Raw genomic sequence first — 20,549 nt, forward strand, 5'->3', positions numbered from 1 at the left:
AATAGCATTGAACTGAAGTAGTGACAATGCGCATTGAGCAAAAAAGTCTTAAGGTTGAGAGACTGGACCATCGTCGACTGAAGTCGTACGATTCTAGTCGAGGTAGTGTTAGTTGAGTCTAAGGCTCAACTCACACTTACGCGACTCAGGTCGAGAAGAGACTCGACTCTAGACGAGGGCATGTGTTTCCAAATGATAACGTCGCGGAGACTAGAATCGACTGGATATAGTGTCGCCATTTGGAAACACATGCCTCGACTAGAGTCGAGTCTCTTCTCGACCTGAGTCGCGTGAGTGTGAGTTGAGCCTTAGTGTTCTATAAATAATACTGTATCATGTTTCCTCACAATCAAATTTCAGGATTCAAATGTTGAATGATTTGGTTATGAGCTGGTTTTATATTTTTTGGTTACTCCAGTTATTCTTTCAATTTAAAAAAATATTTTTCCACAGAGTACATTTCAGTGTTTTTTAAATACTACAAACTACACAATTTTTCTTTTCTATGACTCAACTTCTAAGATTTGAATAATGTTAGGTGATTTGGTTATGAGACGCTACTGCCTCAACACCAACTATTGTGACATTCACTTGGAACTGTCAGCATTGTTTGAATGGAGAACATCGATGTTATTTATAAGGAATGCTGACAGTTTATAGCGAATCCTAACAAATTTTGTTCAAACTATGTCTCATTGTGCGAGTTGAATATCAATATTTCGTAGCACCTCACTCTGCATAACATTTTTGTTGCGTTCCTTTGTCGGTCCAATAGTGTACAATAGTGTTGAACGCTTGTTGATCCATGAATCAAAAAACAGTCGTTGCTTTTTTCTCTCATCTGCATACTCATCTACTGTTTAAAAAGTTCATTGTATCTTGAATAATTTATGTTTGAATATTTTGGCCCTGATGAATTTGAATGTTTAGTACACAGACATCGTGGATTATGAAGTAGTACTGAAGAACCAATACTCAGGGTTTTCCTTGCAGAGTACCTACTACAGCAGTCTCAAAAATTATTAAAATGCAAATGACTACCTTACTTTTATTCACAACTTAAACTTTATTTGCAATTTTATGTAGCTTTTTACTTTTCTTGCCCTATTACCATAGGTAAGGAAAGTATTGCTTTCCGAAAAAAATTAAGGTTCCTCAATTTCTAAATTTCTATACGTTTCAAGGTCCCCTGAGTCCAAAAAAGTTATTTGAGGGTATTGGTCTGTATGCGTATATATATATATATATATATATATATTATATATATATATATGAGTGCATTTGCGTATTTGTACACGATATCTCATCTCCCAATTAACGGAATGACTTGAAATTTGGAACTTAAGGTCCTTACAATATAAGGCTCCGACACGAACAATTTCGATAAAATGCAATTCAAGATGGCGGATAAAATGGCGAAAATGTTGTCGAAAACGAGGTTTTTCGCGATTTTCTCGAAAACGGCTCCAACGACTGATTAAATTCATGCCTAAAATAGTCATTGATAAGCTCTATCAACTGCCACAAGTCCCATATATGTAAAAAATTCAGGAGCTCCGCCCCATCTATGCAAAGTTTGATTTTAGATTCCCAATTATCAGGCTTAAAATACAATTTAAACAAAAAAAATTCAAGTGGAAAAGATTCAGCATGAAAATCTCCACAATTAATGTTCGGTAACATTTTCACCTAAAATTTAAAATAAGCTCGAAATTCGAGAAAATGTTATTATTTCAATTGTTCTATTAAATCATCCACTATGAAGAGAAAGCAGACTTTGTGTGTCTCCAGCGTTATTGTTCTGGCTTGGATCTTTGAATCGTAGACTTGCGCGTGAACACTAGCGTTAGGTGATAAATTTTCATAACGGCAAGGAAACTAGTGTGAGTGCGCCACACCAGATTTTTTTCTTTGTAGACAGTCCTGGTTGTTAATGTAGTAACGATGAGGTGTGTACATTTTACATACTTGAGCACCACGAACGTACGCAATTCGCTCTTCATCAGCTGATGCTATGTTTATTATATCTGTATCTTACTGTTCTGTACAGAATCAACTGATGAAAAGTTGAATGCTCGTGTTCGTTGCGCTTTAATAGCCCATCTATGGATTGGTTATTCTTTGATAGAACGAAATAGCTTCCGCTTTTCTGTTGTTTATTTTTTTCTTGATTTTCTCCATAATGTCATATTTTCCAATTAACTGAATTGAGTTTATTATGATTGGCCTACAAAGTTACACTAATAAATTTACTATAAAAATCAATATCACCAAGATTGTTCAATAATACAATTGTCTATTGTTTAATTCAAAGATTAACTATGAAAAAAATTAATAAGCAGTTTGAAAGTTATAGTTTTGGTATCCTCTTGATAAACTCTATTGATTAAAATCTGTTAGCTTTGTCACATCCGGGATCTATATTAGTTATTTTCTATTTGAATATCTCTGCTGTGCTATTATATAGTCTTCATAATCTCATGTTTATAATATTTTATATAACAATATAAGGCTCCAATATATTGGTTCGTTGACTACATACTTTTCATTTTCATGTAATAATTACGTCAGTACGTCACATCAACGGTTTATATCCGCATAGAGTTATCACTGTTTCCTCATGATATCTAGCCAGTGGTTTTGATAGCAGATTTAGTACTCTACCTGCCGATCCATAGGTATTAGTTGTGTTTGTAGTACATTTAGTTGTAGTTGATATGTCGTCACGGCTAAGGAGACCGCTTGTATTGTGCATTGAGGAAGTATGTGAAGGTGTTTTGGAGTCTTTGGATGGATCTTGTAAGTTTTCGATTGAATATTATTTATCAAAATATAGTGTTCAAACATACAAGAAACGCACATTAGCTTAATTGTTGAGTGGTTGGGTTACAATGGAAATTCTGTTTATTCCTTTGTGTTATTAATCTCTGAACTTTTGGTAGAGAGTTAGTGGGAAGGATGCTTCGAATATTCTTTTCGAAGAATGGACTTTGATATGTCTAAAGCACCGCCAATTTATGTAGATGCATAACAATATTATCTATTTTATCTATAGTTATTACAAATTGCTTTTTTTCATATCATATACAGCTCAATAATTATTTTCTTAGTTTATATTTTGTAAATTCATCTATAATTTTGCTGTATTGTAAGCTATTGTATATAAGTGTATAAGCCAGTATATATTGTAATCTACATAAATGAAGTATTCAATCAATCAACTATTGTCTTGACAGAGCTAGGTTGAACCGGGCATTACAGGTCAAAATCATTAATAGAACCCACTTCCCAGATTTCAAACAATTTATTATACTTGAATTAACAATCAGTTACATTCAACTACTGTAAGAATAAATTGTCACATTATGTACAGTTTCAACAAAATGAAAAATGCTATTCGCTTAATTGAAACGCTATTCGTTCAAGTGAAACTTTAAGACAATGTTTTTATTACGGTCTAAATAACATCCATTAAATTAAAAAAAAAACTTGAGTATTTTTTTAATCTACTCCCTTTCAATTATTGTTTTACTCTGAGTATCTACTAGTAATGTTTAGAAGGAAAAGAAATACTCAAGCTATTCAGGTAAAGATGTTTTCCTTATACGGTACCTCCTTTGTAGATTGCTGTTTTCATGCAATGATGGTTATGCGGATTTTATGCATTCATTTTTTCAATTACAATCTTATCAAGTAGCCTACTGTATGAATTTGAAAAACAAATTTGAACGTCTTAATAATTAATGTCCAATGAAAAACTGAGTCATTCTCAATGAAATGTCATCAATTTTTTTATTACTGATATTACTAATTACTTATTTTCTCAACAAGACTGATAGTTACTGTATTATATGAATATGTCATATAGAAGCTAGATTGATATTTTTATTTGGGTTTAATAAATATAAATTTTATTAAAATTCAATAAACTCAACATCGATATAAATTACAGTATCAATGTCTGCTTAAATATTGAATTTGTCACTGTAATGTTACATTCATCATTGAGAAAAATATGTTCCTCTGATAACGGGTCATTCTAAAGCTATATCAAGGATTACTGAGTTATTCCACATAATTCATACTAAAGGTATATTTATCATTAATATATAATGGAAATATTATTAATTTATCCCATAAATAAGCATATTAATAATATGCTTTTCATGTAGCATACTTCAATAACATTCTCAGGTACATAAAGATTTATTTACCAGGGATGGAAGCAAGCATTAAACTTCATGCTTAGGCGCTACGAGCTAGGGATGCTGTAGGTTTCATGAAGGGTAGCTTACAATGACTTAGCTTCTATAAATAATTGAATATACCCTCTGATTAAGGCATATCTGTTTAACTACACCAATTTAAAATGATTTTAGTCATAGCAATTCTGATTGTGGAGGGAATTGAGGGATTGGAAGTGTGTTGCTTGGGTCGCTTAAAAGATACGAGGGATTTTGAGGGGGAGTATAATGATTTGTATTTTTGTAGATCAATAACCACAATGTTGTTAGAAAATGGGTGACATCTGTCAGGTTATTCAACATTTAAATGATTGTAGTCATAGCAAGAATAAAATTTTGATTGTATTGTATGTGATGTCTACTGTTGATATATGTGTGTATGTGAATTCGTATGAATAGCCAAAGTGTAACTATGAAAAGATTTGTTCCATAAGTCAGGCTGCACTCATTTGAATGCTTGTAGTCATAGCAACAATAAAAATGATTTTGATTGTGTATGTGTGCTGGTTGCTATGGGTGCTGGAGAGTCAGAGGGGGGATTTGAAGGGGTGGTTGGGGGGTGGGGGGCTCTAAGGGCTGAGCGTCGTCGTTTTATCGATTAGAGCATCACGACGCTGTGCGAGCTAGCCCTAGCCCCAGCACTGGGCGTCACAGGTGCGTAGTTACAGCCATGAGTGCCGGCTCTGCTGCTTCGTCTATCTGCTGTTTCTGTAAGTATTTATCAAACTGTCACTTGAATTAATCCTCGCCAATTGCTCGTTACTAATCACGTTTTTCTGTGTGTTTTGTTTCCGGTTGCTTCCCCTCCTCCTCTCCCTGTGCCGGTCTGTGACGTCACTCGCCTTGCAAACAACCCATCAGCTGTGAGTATTGTCTCATTGTCTGTCCTCCTCTATTTGATCTGAGATGATGTTCTGAATGTGAGTAGGCGCTGCCAACATAAGTAACTGATACAGTACGCAAGCGCCGATTTTGAAGGAAGAGTATGGCTGCTGTTTGTGTGAAATGTTGATTGTTTACAAGTCAATGGCTCCCAAATTATTTAAATTTGATGATTTTAGGCTACTTTTGAGTAAATGCAATCGAGCGTTAATTTGCAAAACATATTGTTGCTGTTGTATGAAATTTATGAATTTTATTACATGAATAAAAATGTAATATTATAATATTAATACAACAACATAATCTTCACAACCTATAAAGTTACTACAAAGCACTACAATATTGTCGACTGTTAAGCTGCGTTTACACCAAAGTTATTAACAAAATGTTAATAACTTAATCCTTATAGATTCTATTAGATTGAACGGAACTTGACAAACACATAATGTACATCATGTGTATGATAAGTTATGTTCAATCTAATAGAATCTATAAGGATTAAGTTATTAACATTTTGTTAATAACTTTGGTGTAAACGCAGCTTAACATAGCTTTACACTGCTGTGTTAAATCTTTTTGTTTACAAATTAATGGTTCACAAACTTATAATATTTCTTAGGGGTACTTTTTCGTTAATGCAAGTCAATGTTAATTTCGAGAAAATATTGCTGCTGTAGCGTAGATTTTGGAATTTTATTTAAAAAAATTATGTTTTGCGACCTATAATGATGAAATTAATTTTCATAATATTGTCAACTATCACACAGTTTTTCACACAGAATACAATAATACAGTAGTTGACATTGAGTTACATTTAAAAGACTGTTATCAATTTCGTTAGAGGGTGTTGTCAAATTAATTTCATACTTGGAACCAATTGAACTAAATTAGAAAGGTTTTTATTTATGCGGAATCAGATTAAAGTATTTATCAATTAGTTGGAAATTAAGAATAACAGTTCCATTACACTAAATAAAATTGAATCACACTTGAATTTTCCCTAAATCTCAAAAGTTTTAAATTTTGTTATTAGTGAGGAATCATTATTTTATTTATTAGATGGGAATTTCTGGACCAGTCCAATCAATATTTTAACACAACAATAATCCTCCATTATTCTACAAAAAGTCTAAGTTTACAATTCAGTGTCAGCAAAGTGTTCAAATAAATTGTATTTATTACTATCCTTGATGTATCAAATTTCACATGAACCATAATGTTCGTCTTAAATTAGTCTATTGTTTTCAGTTTTTTAGTGAAATTGATCAGTTAATTCAACCAAGTTAAACCATCAATTCATAAACAGGGCAACTCCTAAAGATAAAGTTACATTAAGTTGAATTAATCTAGTTGCATTCCAAATACTGTTTTACTGATATTTATTCTATCCGGAATTAATTTAAATCCATCCTTATTCAAGCAATGATGTCTCAACTTATTCAAGCTAGATGATCCTCAGAATTGCTCTTCATAAATTGAAATACATTAATATACTTTCAAAAATTGTTCTCTATTTGATTAAACAGAATTATTGTCAATATAAACTGAAATAAATCCATGCAAACTACATGTCTATTCCAAAATTATATCCGATACTTATGTATGTAGAGCAAACAGAAAGAAAATAAAATAAAAATAGGTATCTAATGTGTCTGGTCTTGTCTCGACAATTTTTTGTGCAGACGGAGGGACAGAGCTGTTTTTAAGATAAGAAAGAAATCTCCTTTCTTTCCATGCAGTCTCCTGTTTTCATGGCCACTACAGAAATATCCTTCAAAACGGCATATAATTCCAGTTCTTTGTTCTGGTTTTATGTGTCAACTGAAGAATTGATCTTTCTTAGGGATACTTGGGAAAGGTTTAATATTAGCCCATGCAATGCACTATACTACTAATACTAATAATAATAATAATAATAATAATAATAATAACTTTATTCTCGCAAAAGAAAGCACAAACAATAATTACAGAAAATGTAAAAAAATGAAATAATATGTTGGTAATACAATTAATTATTATTAATATTAATTATAATCCTTTCCTTTTCCTTTTTCCTTCGTCCTGGTGCCCCAGAAGAAGAAAAATTATTGCACAAAATAGAACATGAATAATGATAAGAATAAACCGAATCATTTTGAAATAGATAACAAATTATCAATCCTCTATTTCAGTGATAAAGATAAACACCAGACGAATTTGCTTCTCCAAAACTTTCAATAGAAGGTTTGACTGGAGGAGTAAAGCTTATTATACTTTATCTTGAAAAATGGAAAAAATATAAATAAATTTATAATAAAAGAAAAAAATTATCATATAAATGATACTAAAGCATATAATTTATTAAATACTCATATTATTTTTACGTTGCAATGAAATATATTATAAGAGTGTACAAAAGTTAGAAGTTCAGCTGCTGTTTAAAATTTGATTGTAGGTTCAATATTAATTAAAAATAGAATCCAAAGCAAAAACCTTCAACAATATTACGCTCCTTAATCATTTTTTAGTTAATTCCTCCCTCAATACCTTGATGACAGGTTCCTTGTTATCCTTACGAACTAGAATTTTTCCACTCCTGTACCATACATATTTGTATTGATTCTTAATGGCTTGCTGCTTAGCAAGCCTTTTCAGTCTTTTGAAATAGGCAGAAAGATTTTCAGAAATATAGACTACTTGATCCTTCTTTGTACAGGAGGATATTATTTGAGATTGCAAAAGTTTAGGACCCTTCCGAGCTACATTCACAACTTTTTCCTTCAAATTTCTAATCTTCAGAACAACAATAATTGATTTCATTTGATTCTTATTTCCTACTTGGTAAACGGTGCGCATAATCTATATCTCCTATCACAAACTAAGGTACAATTTTTTCAACATTCTCATCCTCATTTTCGTCAAGTCCGAAAATTTCTATATTATTTCCTCGTCCATATTGTTAAAGAATAATAATAATAACTTTATTCTCGCGAAAGAAAGCACAAACAATAATTACAGAAAATGTAAAAAAAAATAAATATGTTGGTAATAGAAGTAAAAGTAAAAATAAAATGTCTTTATAGTATAGTATCTATTTCAAAATACAAACAGCCTCTATAAAAATAAACATCAAAATTAATAGAATAGCAAAAGTAAAGGAAAATTAGTATAACAGATGAAGAAAAATGAAAGAATAAAATGGCTGTCCATTCAATAATTTATAAAAAACAATATGTCCAATAATTAGAAAGAAAAACTGTGTATAAACATAACAGAATATGCCATTGCTCCAATAATTCCTACTCTAATAAAAATAATTCTGTATGCAAATAATTTCACGAGAAATTATGTCCGCATACAGAAGCATCAGAAAAGAGAAATAGTTATTTGTGCAACTAGTGCGCAAAGTGACAGTTTGCTGCACCGAAAGAAAGGCGAGGGCGGAATGGTTTCTTGAGTGCAGCAGAGGAACTTTGCGCACGTATTTCACATTAAGTTTTTCCTACAGTTACCATTGAATATGAAAAGTGGGTAATTATGGGTAAAATTGCCTGAAATGCATCAAATGTTTTTCTGTGTAATTTTATTATTGATAAAAACCTTAATCCTAAAATCCTAAAGTCCTCGTTGTCCTTGGTTACAATATATAATGAATAATAATTAGCGCGTTGTGCTTCGTTGCACTTCTGCTCACTATAGCAGCCCAGTCACTGTTACCAACTTCATTTTGATTTTGCTGCACTGTTGCTCCATATAACCTACTAAGTATTTTGTGTTGCCATGTTGCAAATCTGGAGTGCAGAAAAATTTTTCCCGCACTAGAGCGGAAAAGTGATTCTTTGCGTTCTGTAATCAGTGCAGCAATGGCCACTTTTCAACATAACTGTAGGAAAAATATCTTTACAATTAATACAATATACTATGTTTTGGAAATAATTTTCAAATCAAAATAAAATAGAAACAACCCTCAAGAATACTTTTCCAAACAGATTCACAATATTCATGTAATAGCCTAAAGTTATTAAATAAAAACTGAAAACCCTACAAGATTATAGGAAACACTCGCACAGGAGAACATGAGAATGAACACAGAAGCCCTCTCCCACAGCATAAAACTGATATATGGAAGTTGTTGCAAAAGTAAGATGTTTCATGAATAAACGTGAAGTATATTTACTGAAATGATTTGCATACGAAATATTAGCATTTCACTCAATACATTTTGATCAGCGCAACTGATTTTCAGTTTCATCATAGAAAAATCGAATAATAGGGCGTGACCCAGCTAAAATTCAGCTTCCAATTTCTCCATCATCGTCCCTTCAACATACTATGTAGAACTCATCTACTGTATAACAATAAAGGAAAGAATCGTTATAAAACATGTATGGGATAGGAAATACACGAATGACGCATCATCTCCTTTGAACTACTCAACTGATTAACTTGAAATTTTGCATAAAGTTTGTGAATTTACCAAGGATCAACATAGGCTTATTTTTATTACTATTAAACAATTAATTCTAATTTAACAATTGAAACAAATTTATTCAATTTGTGATTCAGTAACTATAAAAACCCAACCCAATTCAGGCTCTCTCCAAATGATCCTAGTAGGGAGCGCGGTTGATGAATCGAGATATATCGAACACATTTTTTTGCTGAAATTTTCAATTCTTATGAAGGTTATCCACATAATTTTGAACAAAATAATGGATAATTATTCAATTTTTCAATGTTTCCTGGATATAATGAGATTGCATTCTACAACACCAAATTTTCACTTGTGTTACATGGGCACGGGTTACATGCCAGTGTACAAATTGAGGCATCACTCTCAGCAAACTTTCTGCTTCTGATTTGTCAGCTAAATGGCAAATAAGGTGGAATTAAATATGCAGTATTTCAATTTGGACAATATCATGAAACAATTATTCTGTTGTTGATATTTTTAATAATGAACGTTGCTTATCAGTTAATATTAAATCCAATTCATTTCAAATTTTAACATTTAATGAAAATAAATACGCTAAATAGAAATTGTATAATTTTATATGTATAATTAAGTTTCTTCTTCATTTCAAAATACACTCGTATTGAGTAAATCAATAACTTTTTCTATTCATAATAGTAACCAGTAATTGACAATAAAATCAGTGTTTCTCAATAATTATTAGTTTGTTAAAAATGAGTTATTTTTAAAGAGAGTTATTGATATGTCTATCAAAATGTCCTTGGAACTAAAATTAAAATAACAGTATCAACGGGTTCAAACGGAAATTTTGATAACAAAATGTCGCTTAAAAATATTATTAGATTGAGCACAATTCTGTTCATAAACAAAATAGAGATAATATTGAAATAATTGTGAGGAAGTATTGCATTTGAAAATCGTTACCGTAATCACTGCTGATAGTCAATTTGACAAATATTTGTGATGACATTGTAGATGCTATCCTAATGCTCTTTAACTTCATCTTCATATAAATGGTTTTATTTGAAATAATAAAACTGTTGATCACTCTATTAAAGATAAGATTTTATGCTCTTTAACTTCATCTTCATATAAATGGTTTTATTTGAAATAATAAAACTGTTGATCACTCTATTAAAGATAAGATTAATCTATCTTCAATAATTATGCACAGTGGCACTTGGAAGATGATATGGAAATTGGAATCCATTTTTAAAAGTGCTGTTCAATAATATTATTGGAAGTAAAGTACATAATAATATACTTATCTCTTTAGAAATCGATGACAGAGTTCTGATATACTGGTCTGTTGTACGCTGTTTAGTCCGTCTCGTTAGCCAGCATGCATGACTGCTTCACCGGTTGCCTACTCTTGTTTGTGAAGGGGCACCCTGGTAATAGAAGGATCTTCCCCCATAGCTAATACTGTAACTTGGATGTTGTTGGAAGTGAAGGGATTGAATAAAATCATTGTAATTCGAGCTGAACAGCTAGTTTAGTATCATTACATTATTTATATATTATTTTCTTTCTCGCACTCTTGTTGTTGCTGTAGCAACTTCGGGAACCCTGTTGTATCACTCCTCCGACTCAAGGCCCAGGAAGCGGGCTACCCCACAGGGGTCGGTCCAGAGGCTGGCGGCTGTCAATAGTGTTTCTCCTACTATCTCACTTGTTGATGCACTCCGTATTATATTGTTTTAGCTTGTATTGAATCAGCATTGTATTGGAGGGTTAAATGTAAGAGAGGGCCGGTTGCGCCCCAACTTCGTCCTCGTAGAATTAAATAAAGCGCCCCAGCATCAATTCAATTCACTGCCGAACAAGTTTATCTTATGATAGTGATTTCATCACCAGTACGTATTGTATTGTTCCATTGTTGTAATGCATTCATTTTGTGCCTGAAATAAATTTTCATTTGAATTACATTTAATAAGAAATATCGGGGGCGGAGCTTTGCTCTGGAGTGTAAAAGCATAGAAAATTTGTAATGAAAGATTGAATTCATAGTTTATATTTATTCATTTTCTCAGTCGTACAATTATTTTTATAGTTATATGAGGAGGCACAACAGGCTTATGCCCAAAACTGTCCCTTTTCAAATTTATACTACAGTTCAAATCAAAATCTAGGTTAAGCTACTATCACTCATCAAAATAACAATTTATTCACACTTCAAAAAACAAACACATCATCAATTACAAATAGATATACTATGAATTCGATTTAGAATTATATACTATGTTTGATACAATTTTTGTTGATGTACTATGTACTAATCTACACTAACAGCATCTAGCTACTATTCTGGACTTTCTGAAGTAATGTTTTCTAAAAAAAGAGAGATAAACGAAAATAAGATTTCTTGCTGAATTTTTCTTCTCGTGAGATCAGCTGAATGATCCCTCACATGCACTCGTTCACTCACTTCCATTATTGTATTGCCAGTCGACAAAATTCCCAGCTGTTTTTCCAAGGACATATTTATCCTTTTAATGTCCTCCAGCGAGTTATCCCAGGGTTGAGACCTCGTGCAATCGAATTTTCATATCATAAGCCTACTTTGTTCCAATTTTCGTGAGAATCGTTAGAGACGTTTTCGAGATCCGGTCATATATATATATATATATAATATATATATATATAATATATATATATATATATATATATATACTAGTAGTTCTGTGAACAGTAGACCTCGCGCAGTTATAAACCGCAGCCTCCTCTTATACTGTCCATCAGAGTAAATCCTGTCTGTATGTCGTGTCGGCGAGATATCGGTGTGAAAACGGCTAATGGCTGTTGGGGTTGGTGTATCAAAAATGCTAACATCAAAAGCTAATCTCCTTCAAGACATACAGGACAGCCCAAGTTCAAAGCAGTGCAAGTTCGAGAGACAATACTAAGTTATTTTAGTTATTAATGCATGCGTTATTGCACGCAATCAATAGTTCATTTATTTATTTTTTTCACAATGGAGACAACAGGTTTCCCCAAATATGTGTCCTTAACAATAAAAATTGTGCAGAAAAATAAAAATAATGATAAAAATAATACGAACCTATGCAATTATGAATAAGACAAACAACAAAAATACCACGTAATTCCAAAAATGAAAAATACAAAGATTTCCAATACTTATGAAAAAAGTAAAAATAAAACAAATTGGGAATTCAAAATTTATAAAAATTGAAGAATATAATAACAAATAATGAACAAAAATTTTATCAATAGAATAAATAACATTCATAACTGAACAACGTCCTAAACCATATGCAAATCCACACTGATACACCAACTATTTATTTGATCAGATCATGCTTACACAAGATTTAATTATCATAATAACACTTTCCGGAATTTATCGCGAGAAAACCAGAAGACATCTAGGCACCCAGACAATCTGTTATAAGTTCTTTGCATCCTATTATTTTAATAGTGCATAAAAATTGCATTCAATGAGTCATGCAATGAGGCATGCAATTTATAGTCTACACAGCTGCTGATTTTTTTCCAAGTTACATTGAGATATTGAATTGCATGCGTCATGGAATGCGATTTATAATCCACTCGACAGCTGATTTATGATGAATAATAAATTCTATTGTGTGATTTTTACTCTAATATTGGCGTATGAAGGAGGCTCCTTTTCTCTTTTATATTATCCTTGAAATGCGAAATTTCCAAAAACCTTGTATATACGTCGACGCGCAATTTAAAAAGGAACATTCCTGTCAAATTTCATGAAAATCTATTACCGCGTTGCACCGTAAATGCGCAACATATAAACATTTAAACATTAAGAGAAATGCCAAACCGCCGACTTGAATCTTAGACCTCACTTCGCTCGGTCAATAAACATAAAAACATCTAAAAAGAAATTGCTCGTTTAATAGTATAGGATTATTTATACAAATCGTTCTTAGTAACCAGATATTTTTTTTCTATGGAGGTTAAGAAGAAAGTTGTACTCGATGAGAATTTCTTGAGTTGCTAGAAATGCTAGTCGAGTCCTCCAGTATTGTAGCTAGGCTGTAGAGTGTAGAGCGGCCTAATCTGTGGTTTATCTCAGTCTAGAATAATATTATGGTTGCAAGTCTCGTAACCTCTCGTCACTTGTCGACTAAGCATGAACTGTGATAACCCTGGATAGTAGTAATCTGTGACTACCCATTCAAATTCCACAATAAATTTCATTATAGAAAACATACTTCTAATGATAATACGGTATATTATGTGATGGCTCTTTTACGACAAGTTTTTTCAGACAAATACATTCCTATTCGAGTTAACTTATTAGATAAGTCTCACATATTTGTTACAGTTATCAATTTGCTCCAAGTTTTCAAATCACTTATTTATTGAAAAATAGAGGATATTGCTTCTGTTGTACATTACAGTTTTTTTGCTTCTGTCATTATTTGCTTCTGTCTACTACATTATCAGTCTAGTGAATTAGAACTTGATACAAGTATTAGCAGAAGTAGATGAAGTCCAATACCTATTCTGACCATTCCATGAGATACTGCAACAAATGAGAAATTGATCCATTCAATTCGTCAAGTGTCACGGCATCAAGTTTTCATTGCAAGCAGATACACCACATACAGCTACACCTTTGCACACTAGTTACGGATTATTAAGAATGAATTAGAGAGAAGTTGGTTTTGGTTATGTTTCTGCTTTCAAATGACAATAAGCTGGTTTGCAGGATGTTTTTATTTTAGAATTGAATATATATATATGATCCACTGGACTTTCTGAAAGCATCAGGAACTTCAACTTGACGTACTGAAGTTGCCTCACCGGGCTGATTCTTGATCAACTAAGATCTTGATTGTGAATGTCACCCCTTCTTACCAAACTCCCCAATCACATTCTAATCTCACCTATTTCAAGATTGAACAAGGTTGTGAAGATCTTTAATTCAAGCTGGATGCGACGCACGTATTTATTGAGCTCAGTTTGTGGAGTGGTGGCTGGGTAGGCCTATAGTGTGTACGCACCCTTCTGCGATGAGATGCTTTGAGCAGGCGCCGGGTTTTGGGCTGGGTCACCCCTCGTTTCCACTTGCAATTACGCACCACCCAAATATTCGTCGTCTAGTAAGGAAGCCTCATTCATGAACCGGCAGGTTTGTAAAGATCGGGGAAAACTTAAATTCCCTTCAAGATGACCGTGAAATTATGTTGATGTTCTGTAGTCTACTTCAGATTCGTAACAGTATTCTATGTATGAGAAGGCCCGAGATGTATCAACCACTAATAGTTGCACTATAATGAGGTCCACGTTATAATGACAGTATTCGATTAACATTGGTGTTGCTATCCTTGTCTATCATTCGACAAAGTAGATAGAGCTATCCTTTTCTAGCTCCGGAACGTTGCCGAATATGTTTTTCACAATTTAGAAATATGATTAATTAAGGCAGAGACTCGGCAACGCTGTTCTCCTATCTTTATCCACTGCCATTATAACGTGGACCTCACTATAGTCAATTAGTCAATAGTTGCAACCACTAGTCAATTATAATAGTTGCATAACCTTCATTTGGTCAATTTATCAAAATTATGATGAAGAGAATAACCGAAATCAGGCTCACATTCTTTTAATGATCTCTTTTAACATTTTACTTTTTCCAGCTTGAATCATCACATTGAATATTATTGTATTCAGTCGATTTCAACTAATATTCAATTGTAAACGCTGTTGGTAGTATTTTCAATCAATTTATTTTGCTATAACAATAGTCATCTATGGATTTTATTTCCAGTAATTCTCTGACAAATTTCCCTAGCATTTGTGGTTTGCACAATATTCACAACTCAAATGCTCGTACATTCATGCTTACAAACAAAAGTGACCTTTAATCGACCAAAAATCACCTTGCTCAACAGCTTTCTGCAGTAAGTCTTCTGTTATCAAGTCTGTTAATCATCAGACCTTGCGGTAGAAATGGACATGGGCGAAGCCAGGCTTCTAAAAAAAGCCAATTGGAGAAAGTAGTTGCTATTCTGATTAGAAATCAACGTCTCTTTTTGTTGTGTTTTTTCCGCCAAGGAACTGCTTCGGCTTTTGCGCTAGACATTTTCAGCTGATCAGCTGATCGAAGAAAGGAGATCACCCAAATAGACGTCTCGTTTTTGCACTCAGGCGTAACAGTAGAACGTCACTTGCTATCGACACTTTTTTAACAGAACACTCTGCTCTGACATCACATTAAATTTTTAGAAGCTCGCGGGAAAGTCTCGTTTTCTGACCAAATCAAATTTCGATCTCATCTACTCTGTCGTTATCTGGTTGTTTGGAAGCCTCCTAAAATAGTTCAAATTCGAAAATTAATTGACACTGGAAAATTATTACCTTGGAAGTTTTATCACTTCAAATCGGATACTGTACACGTGCTCGTGGAAAATCGAATTTGACAATTAGATTTTTTAAAATTATGAACTTAATATATAGAGTAGGCCTAGCCTTCAATTCCCGTGAGCAGCATGAGTGTCGAATAATTAACTATTTTCTTCATCAACCAATTTATTGGTTTCGACTATGTATGTAATAATATGAAATTACTATTAAATAATGTTCTATTTTGACATAAACATACCTACCAAAAGCTCTTCCACCCATCAAAAATACTAGGGTACGCCATCCAATCAAGATAATTCTAAAAATATAATTTTTTATTAATTTTTAAATTTTATTGTTAATTTTTTGCTGTTGCTCCTACATTTAGGAGAATAGAGATTATACGTTCATGAATGTTAATGATAGGCTATTTATAAGATATGTTTTTATACCTATTTTATGAAGTCCCACATTACAAAATCTTTATTTAACTTGCACAGATATCTTGCAATATTTTAATTATTCCAGAATGCTGTTACAGTATTCTCAAAACAATAGATTGCTTATGTGAGAGTAGATTATAATTACTTGAAATAATCTTATGCCATTGATTACAACTGAGACGTTTTTGAATTGAACTTTGATTATTCTGAAGAATGATTAATGTCAATTATGTAAATAAATAATTGATTTTTCATGAGAAAGTTTATTTAAAATAAGAAATTTGATCTTTTAATAGACAGCATCTCACATCATTAATAACAATCAAGAAGTTTCAGAGTTGAAGCCCTACACTTTTCACTAATTAGAACTCGTTTATTGTAAAATTGCTTTCTTCCGTTATGTCGTTAAGCTATTTTCCAGACCCTTCGTACCATTATTGCGTCATAAGTTTTTTAATTCTAATGTCGTCATCTTCAAATTGATAAATGTCTGCAACATAAGTTATCTAATGAAACAGGAGGCCTATTCTCCAGCGCACTTGTTGCATATGAATTACTTTGGATTCATTGTAGAAGCTATTAAACTCGCACGATTCAAATTTGAGGTCAATTCCAACCTTGGGTGATTGCGTCATGCCACAATAGAGTTAGTGATTTTTTGGCTTCTAGTGACTGACTAAATTTTATCATTCCATTTTTCTTTTTAATTTTATTTTAAATCGAAAAATTTTATATATCTGTAATTAAAGATAATAATAAGAAATATCGGGACACCGAGCTTCACTCGTTATGTTTATTTCTTGATAAACAGGACACAATTCTCTAAAATGATCTTGTTTATATTTTACATCCGTCATCTAATGAATTTCGGGGATGCGATATTTTGATTTTTCATAGACTCACTCGCTCACTCACTTTTTTACTATTCACAGGAGTGGCCGTAGTCGAGTGGATCAGATGCTGGCTGTATGATTCAGAGGCCCGGGTTCAAATCCCGGCCCGGGCAAGATATTTATCTCGGGCCACTCCCGTGTTTCGGATGGACACGTTAAGCCGTCGGTCCCGGCTGCCTAAAAAGCAGTCGTGAGGTCATGTTAGAGGCCCTGAAATTGATCAGTTGCGACCTGAAAACTCTGACACCAGACCTGAGCCAGCCAGGTCACTCGATATTATTATTATTATTTTACTATCCACAGACGACGAAAGTCTCAGCTGTTTCAGCCAAGTATGAATTATCCTTTTAATGTCGTTCAGCGAGTTTTCCCAAGGATGAGATCCAGTGCAATCGAATTTTTATATCATAAACCTACTATGTTCCAAATTTCGTGAAAATCGTTAGAGCCGTTTTCGAGATCCGTTCAACATAAATAACCATAAATAAATATAACCAATTGATATACATAAATATAAATAACCAAATATAAAAATATATTCAGATATACAGAAATTGCTTGCTTAATATAATAGAATAGTCATTCGTATATTGTAGTTTTTATTTTCTAATATTGATAATTATATTTGAAATTAATCATGATATTCTTTCTCATAAAATTTCATCCAGTATCCCTTATCTTTGAGCATTTGTAGCATACGGTACACAATTAGTATGCTTGAATGATTATTTTGTGGTTATCTTATCTGTTACTAAATTAGTATTAACCATGCTCTTTTGTCAGGAGAATAAATTTCTATATATTCGATAGTTTTCTTCCCATTCAAGCTCTCTGTACGCTTCAAACCCACAAAAATAAATTGTAGATACAAATAATGTATTGATTAGATGGAACGGATTAAGTGTAGTTATCTATATTTATATAAATAAAAGCAAATATTGTATAATTTCTTGTTATCTTTTTAATGGTTGTTGATAGATGCAGCTAATTGGATATATTTCTAATCATTCGAAAATATTAGATATCCCTTGCTGTTTCTCCAGTCAAGCAAATATCATACTTCATGATCAAGAAATTAGGAATAAATGTGGTATTTTTTATCGCGTGTTTTATTTTTTCTGTTGATCACTACTATTCCACATCTGTGTTGACTGTATTGTTTATGGGTTACGAATGAAGATCAAAGTAAAGTGTTATCTTATTAATAACAAATGTTTGGCAATGATGAATATTGTGAAGAAAATAAAATATTGTGCTATTCATAAATACATTTTTTCTTTGAACTCATTTCCGATCTACTCTGGACATACAATAGTAGAAAACACGTCTTTGGGGTTTCCATGGCCATCTATACTATTCTACAATGGGCGGTACGGGCCATGGGTTTACTCACCGAATTTATGTTCAGATTAGACTGTATTATTGATTTCATTTCATCATATTAAGCCTAATCTTTCTCCGCTTCAACGTTCACATGTTAAAAGGTATTAATCATGTTATTCGTATTATCACTAGAAACTAATGATATCGTAGTGGATGTCTGTCGTACTCCCCTACACTGTTTCTTTTTTTTTCTCACTATCCCTCATTAAAATGCAGATGGTGATTGCGTATCGCATCGTATAATCTTGAGGTGATGTACCCGCTACCCGAATGTGATGATCAATTTGCCGTTGAAAGCGAAAGGGAAAAGGGTGGGAAAGTCGAGCGGTGCAGTTGGCAGCATTGCGCGGGTAGACAGCAGTCGCCGGCGGCGAGCGGAGTGAGTCAGTCGAGTGTCGACCGTCTGGCAGTGCGTTTGTTGTCCGTAGTTGGTGACGGTTATCTGTTGCGTGTGTGGTGTAATGTGTGGCTAGACAACACTGTCGTGCATAGAGTAACGCAATTATGTGCTATTAGTATTGGTAAAACATTCATGCTGTTGCTACTACTAATATCTGTACTGCAGCTATTGTAACATACATGCTTGTAGCTCATTCTGGTGTTGCTACTGCTACTGCTAACTGTACTAGTAGCAAACTCGTGTCCACTTCTATTTTTCCTAGTATTATCTGCCCCAGAAGTAGTACGAGAACATGCTACCTATTAATTTCTCAAAAATTGTGGTAGTTTTGAGCTTATGACTCAAATGAGCTAGTATCACACTCTTGTTACTACAACTGTTATCAATGCTACCTACTCTCTGTGTTGGTGCTACTAGTAACTAGTAGCAAACTCTTATTTACTTCCAAATTGTGCTAGAAGCACACTCTTGTCTACTTCTATCTTTCCTGCTAGTTCAACACTAGTGTTACTGCTTTCAGCTGCTACTACTACTGCTATTACTATTGTTCCAATATCAACACTAGTGCTGGTAAAACACTACTTTTGTTCGTACTGCAGTACTGCTATTGTTCTGAGATCAACACTATGCGTTTGCTGATTAGACTACTAAATACACTATTAGTAAAGCAATAGTGCTATAGGTTCAATTTGAGCTCTCATCATTCTTTATAACATCAATGCTTCCATTTAAACTAATGCTGTCATTAAGGTGAAATAAAAGTGATATTGTCAATTCCACATTGTTTCTATTTCACCTTAATATGCTGAAATTCCACAACATCTCTTTTTAAAGTGTAAATTCTAATTCTGACAGTTTGAAGCTAACCTCACTACTCATCTTCTTCTCTCGCTAAAAGTAATATTCTTGTTCTAGTAGCACACCAGATCTAATTTTACTAATAATCTCGAGATAAATAGTGGCGTTATCGTGGTAGTAGCACACTCTTATGCTACTTGTTGGCTCCAACCACTATCGGGCTATTAGTGACACTATCGTGGTAGTAGCACACTGGTGCATCACGTGCAATGAGCAGTGCCATGAACCCAACGACAGCCCTGAGCAACGGGGGCGTCCCGGCGGCGAAACCGGCCGCCTCCCCGGCGTCCTACCACTACACTAGCAGTGCCAGCCTGCTGGCTGCGGCTGCCGCCCCCAAGCCGAATCCTCCGCCCCCGACGCTGCCCAAGTACACGACCGGGTCGCTGTCGTCTGCGTCGTCGGCCACCTATCGGCTGGCCAGTCTCGACCGCCTCGCCAACCGCCAGCGCCTCTTTGAACAGAACTCCACGGCGGCAGCGACTCCTCCCTCCAGTACCATTGCTACTGACTCTGTGGTAGGTCTTATCCACATGTATCTTATTTATCTACTACCTTGGTGTAAACTACTTTCTCTAAAATCGTCAAGTCCCTGAAATGTATTTCTTGAAGTAAAGTACCCCCTACATACTTCTGAATGTGGGT

General features: G+C 33.5%; 1 protein-coding gene across 50 annotated transcripts in view; it reads left to right on the plus strand.

Moving 5' to 3' along the window:
* The window catches only part of LOC111050883 (septin-7), a 145,504-nt gene that overhangs the window by 13,760 nt on the left and 111,195 nt on the right, over positions 1 to 20,549 (plus strand). For 17 of the 50 annotated variants that reach the window (XM_039422289.1, XM_039422297.1, XM_039422295.1 and 14 more), the window contains exons 1-2: positions 19,014 to 19,167; positions 19,962 to 20,422. The exons of 2 other annotated variants lie outside the window; for them this stretch is intronic. In XM_039422289.1, coding sequence (XP_039278223.1) covers positions 20,114 to 20,422 — 309 coding nt within the window. In that variant the 5' untranslated portion in view covers positions 19,014 to 19,167; positions 19,962 to 20,113. Of the gene's footprint in view, positions 1 to 4,860; positions 4,955 to 5,105; positions 5,108 to 19,005; positions 19,168 to 19,961; positions 20,423 to 20,549 lie in introns of those variants that run through there. 31 more of the 50 variants (XM_039422296.1, XM_039422285.1, XM_039422294.1 and 28 more) reach the window with 17 other exon arrangements.

The sequence above is a fragment of the Nilaparvata lugens genome, chromosome 2 (genome assembly GCF_014356525.2).
Source record: "Nilaparvata lugens isolate BPH chromosome 2, ASM1435652v1, whole genome shotgun sequence".
Classification (NCBI taxonomy): Eukaryota; Metazoa; Arthropoda; class Insecta; order Hemiptera; family Delphacidae; genus Nilaparvata; species Nilaparvata lugens.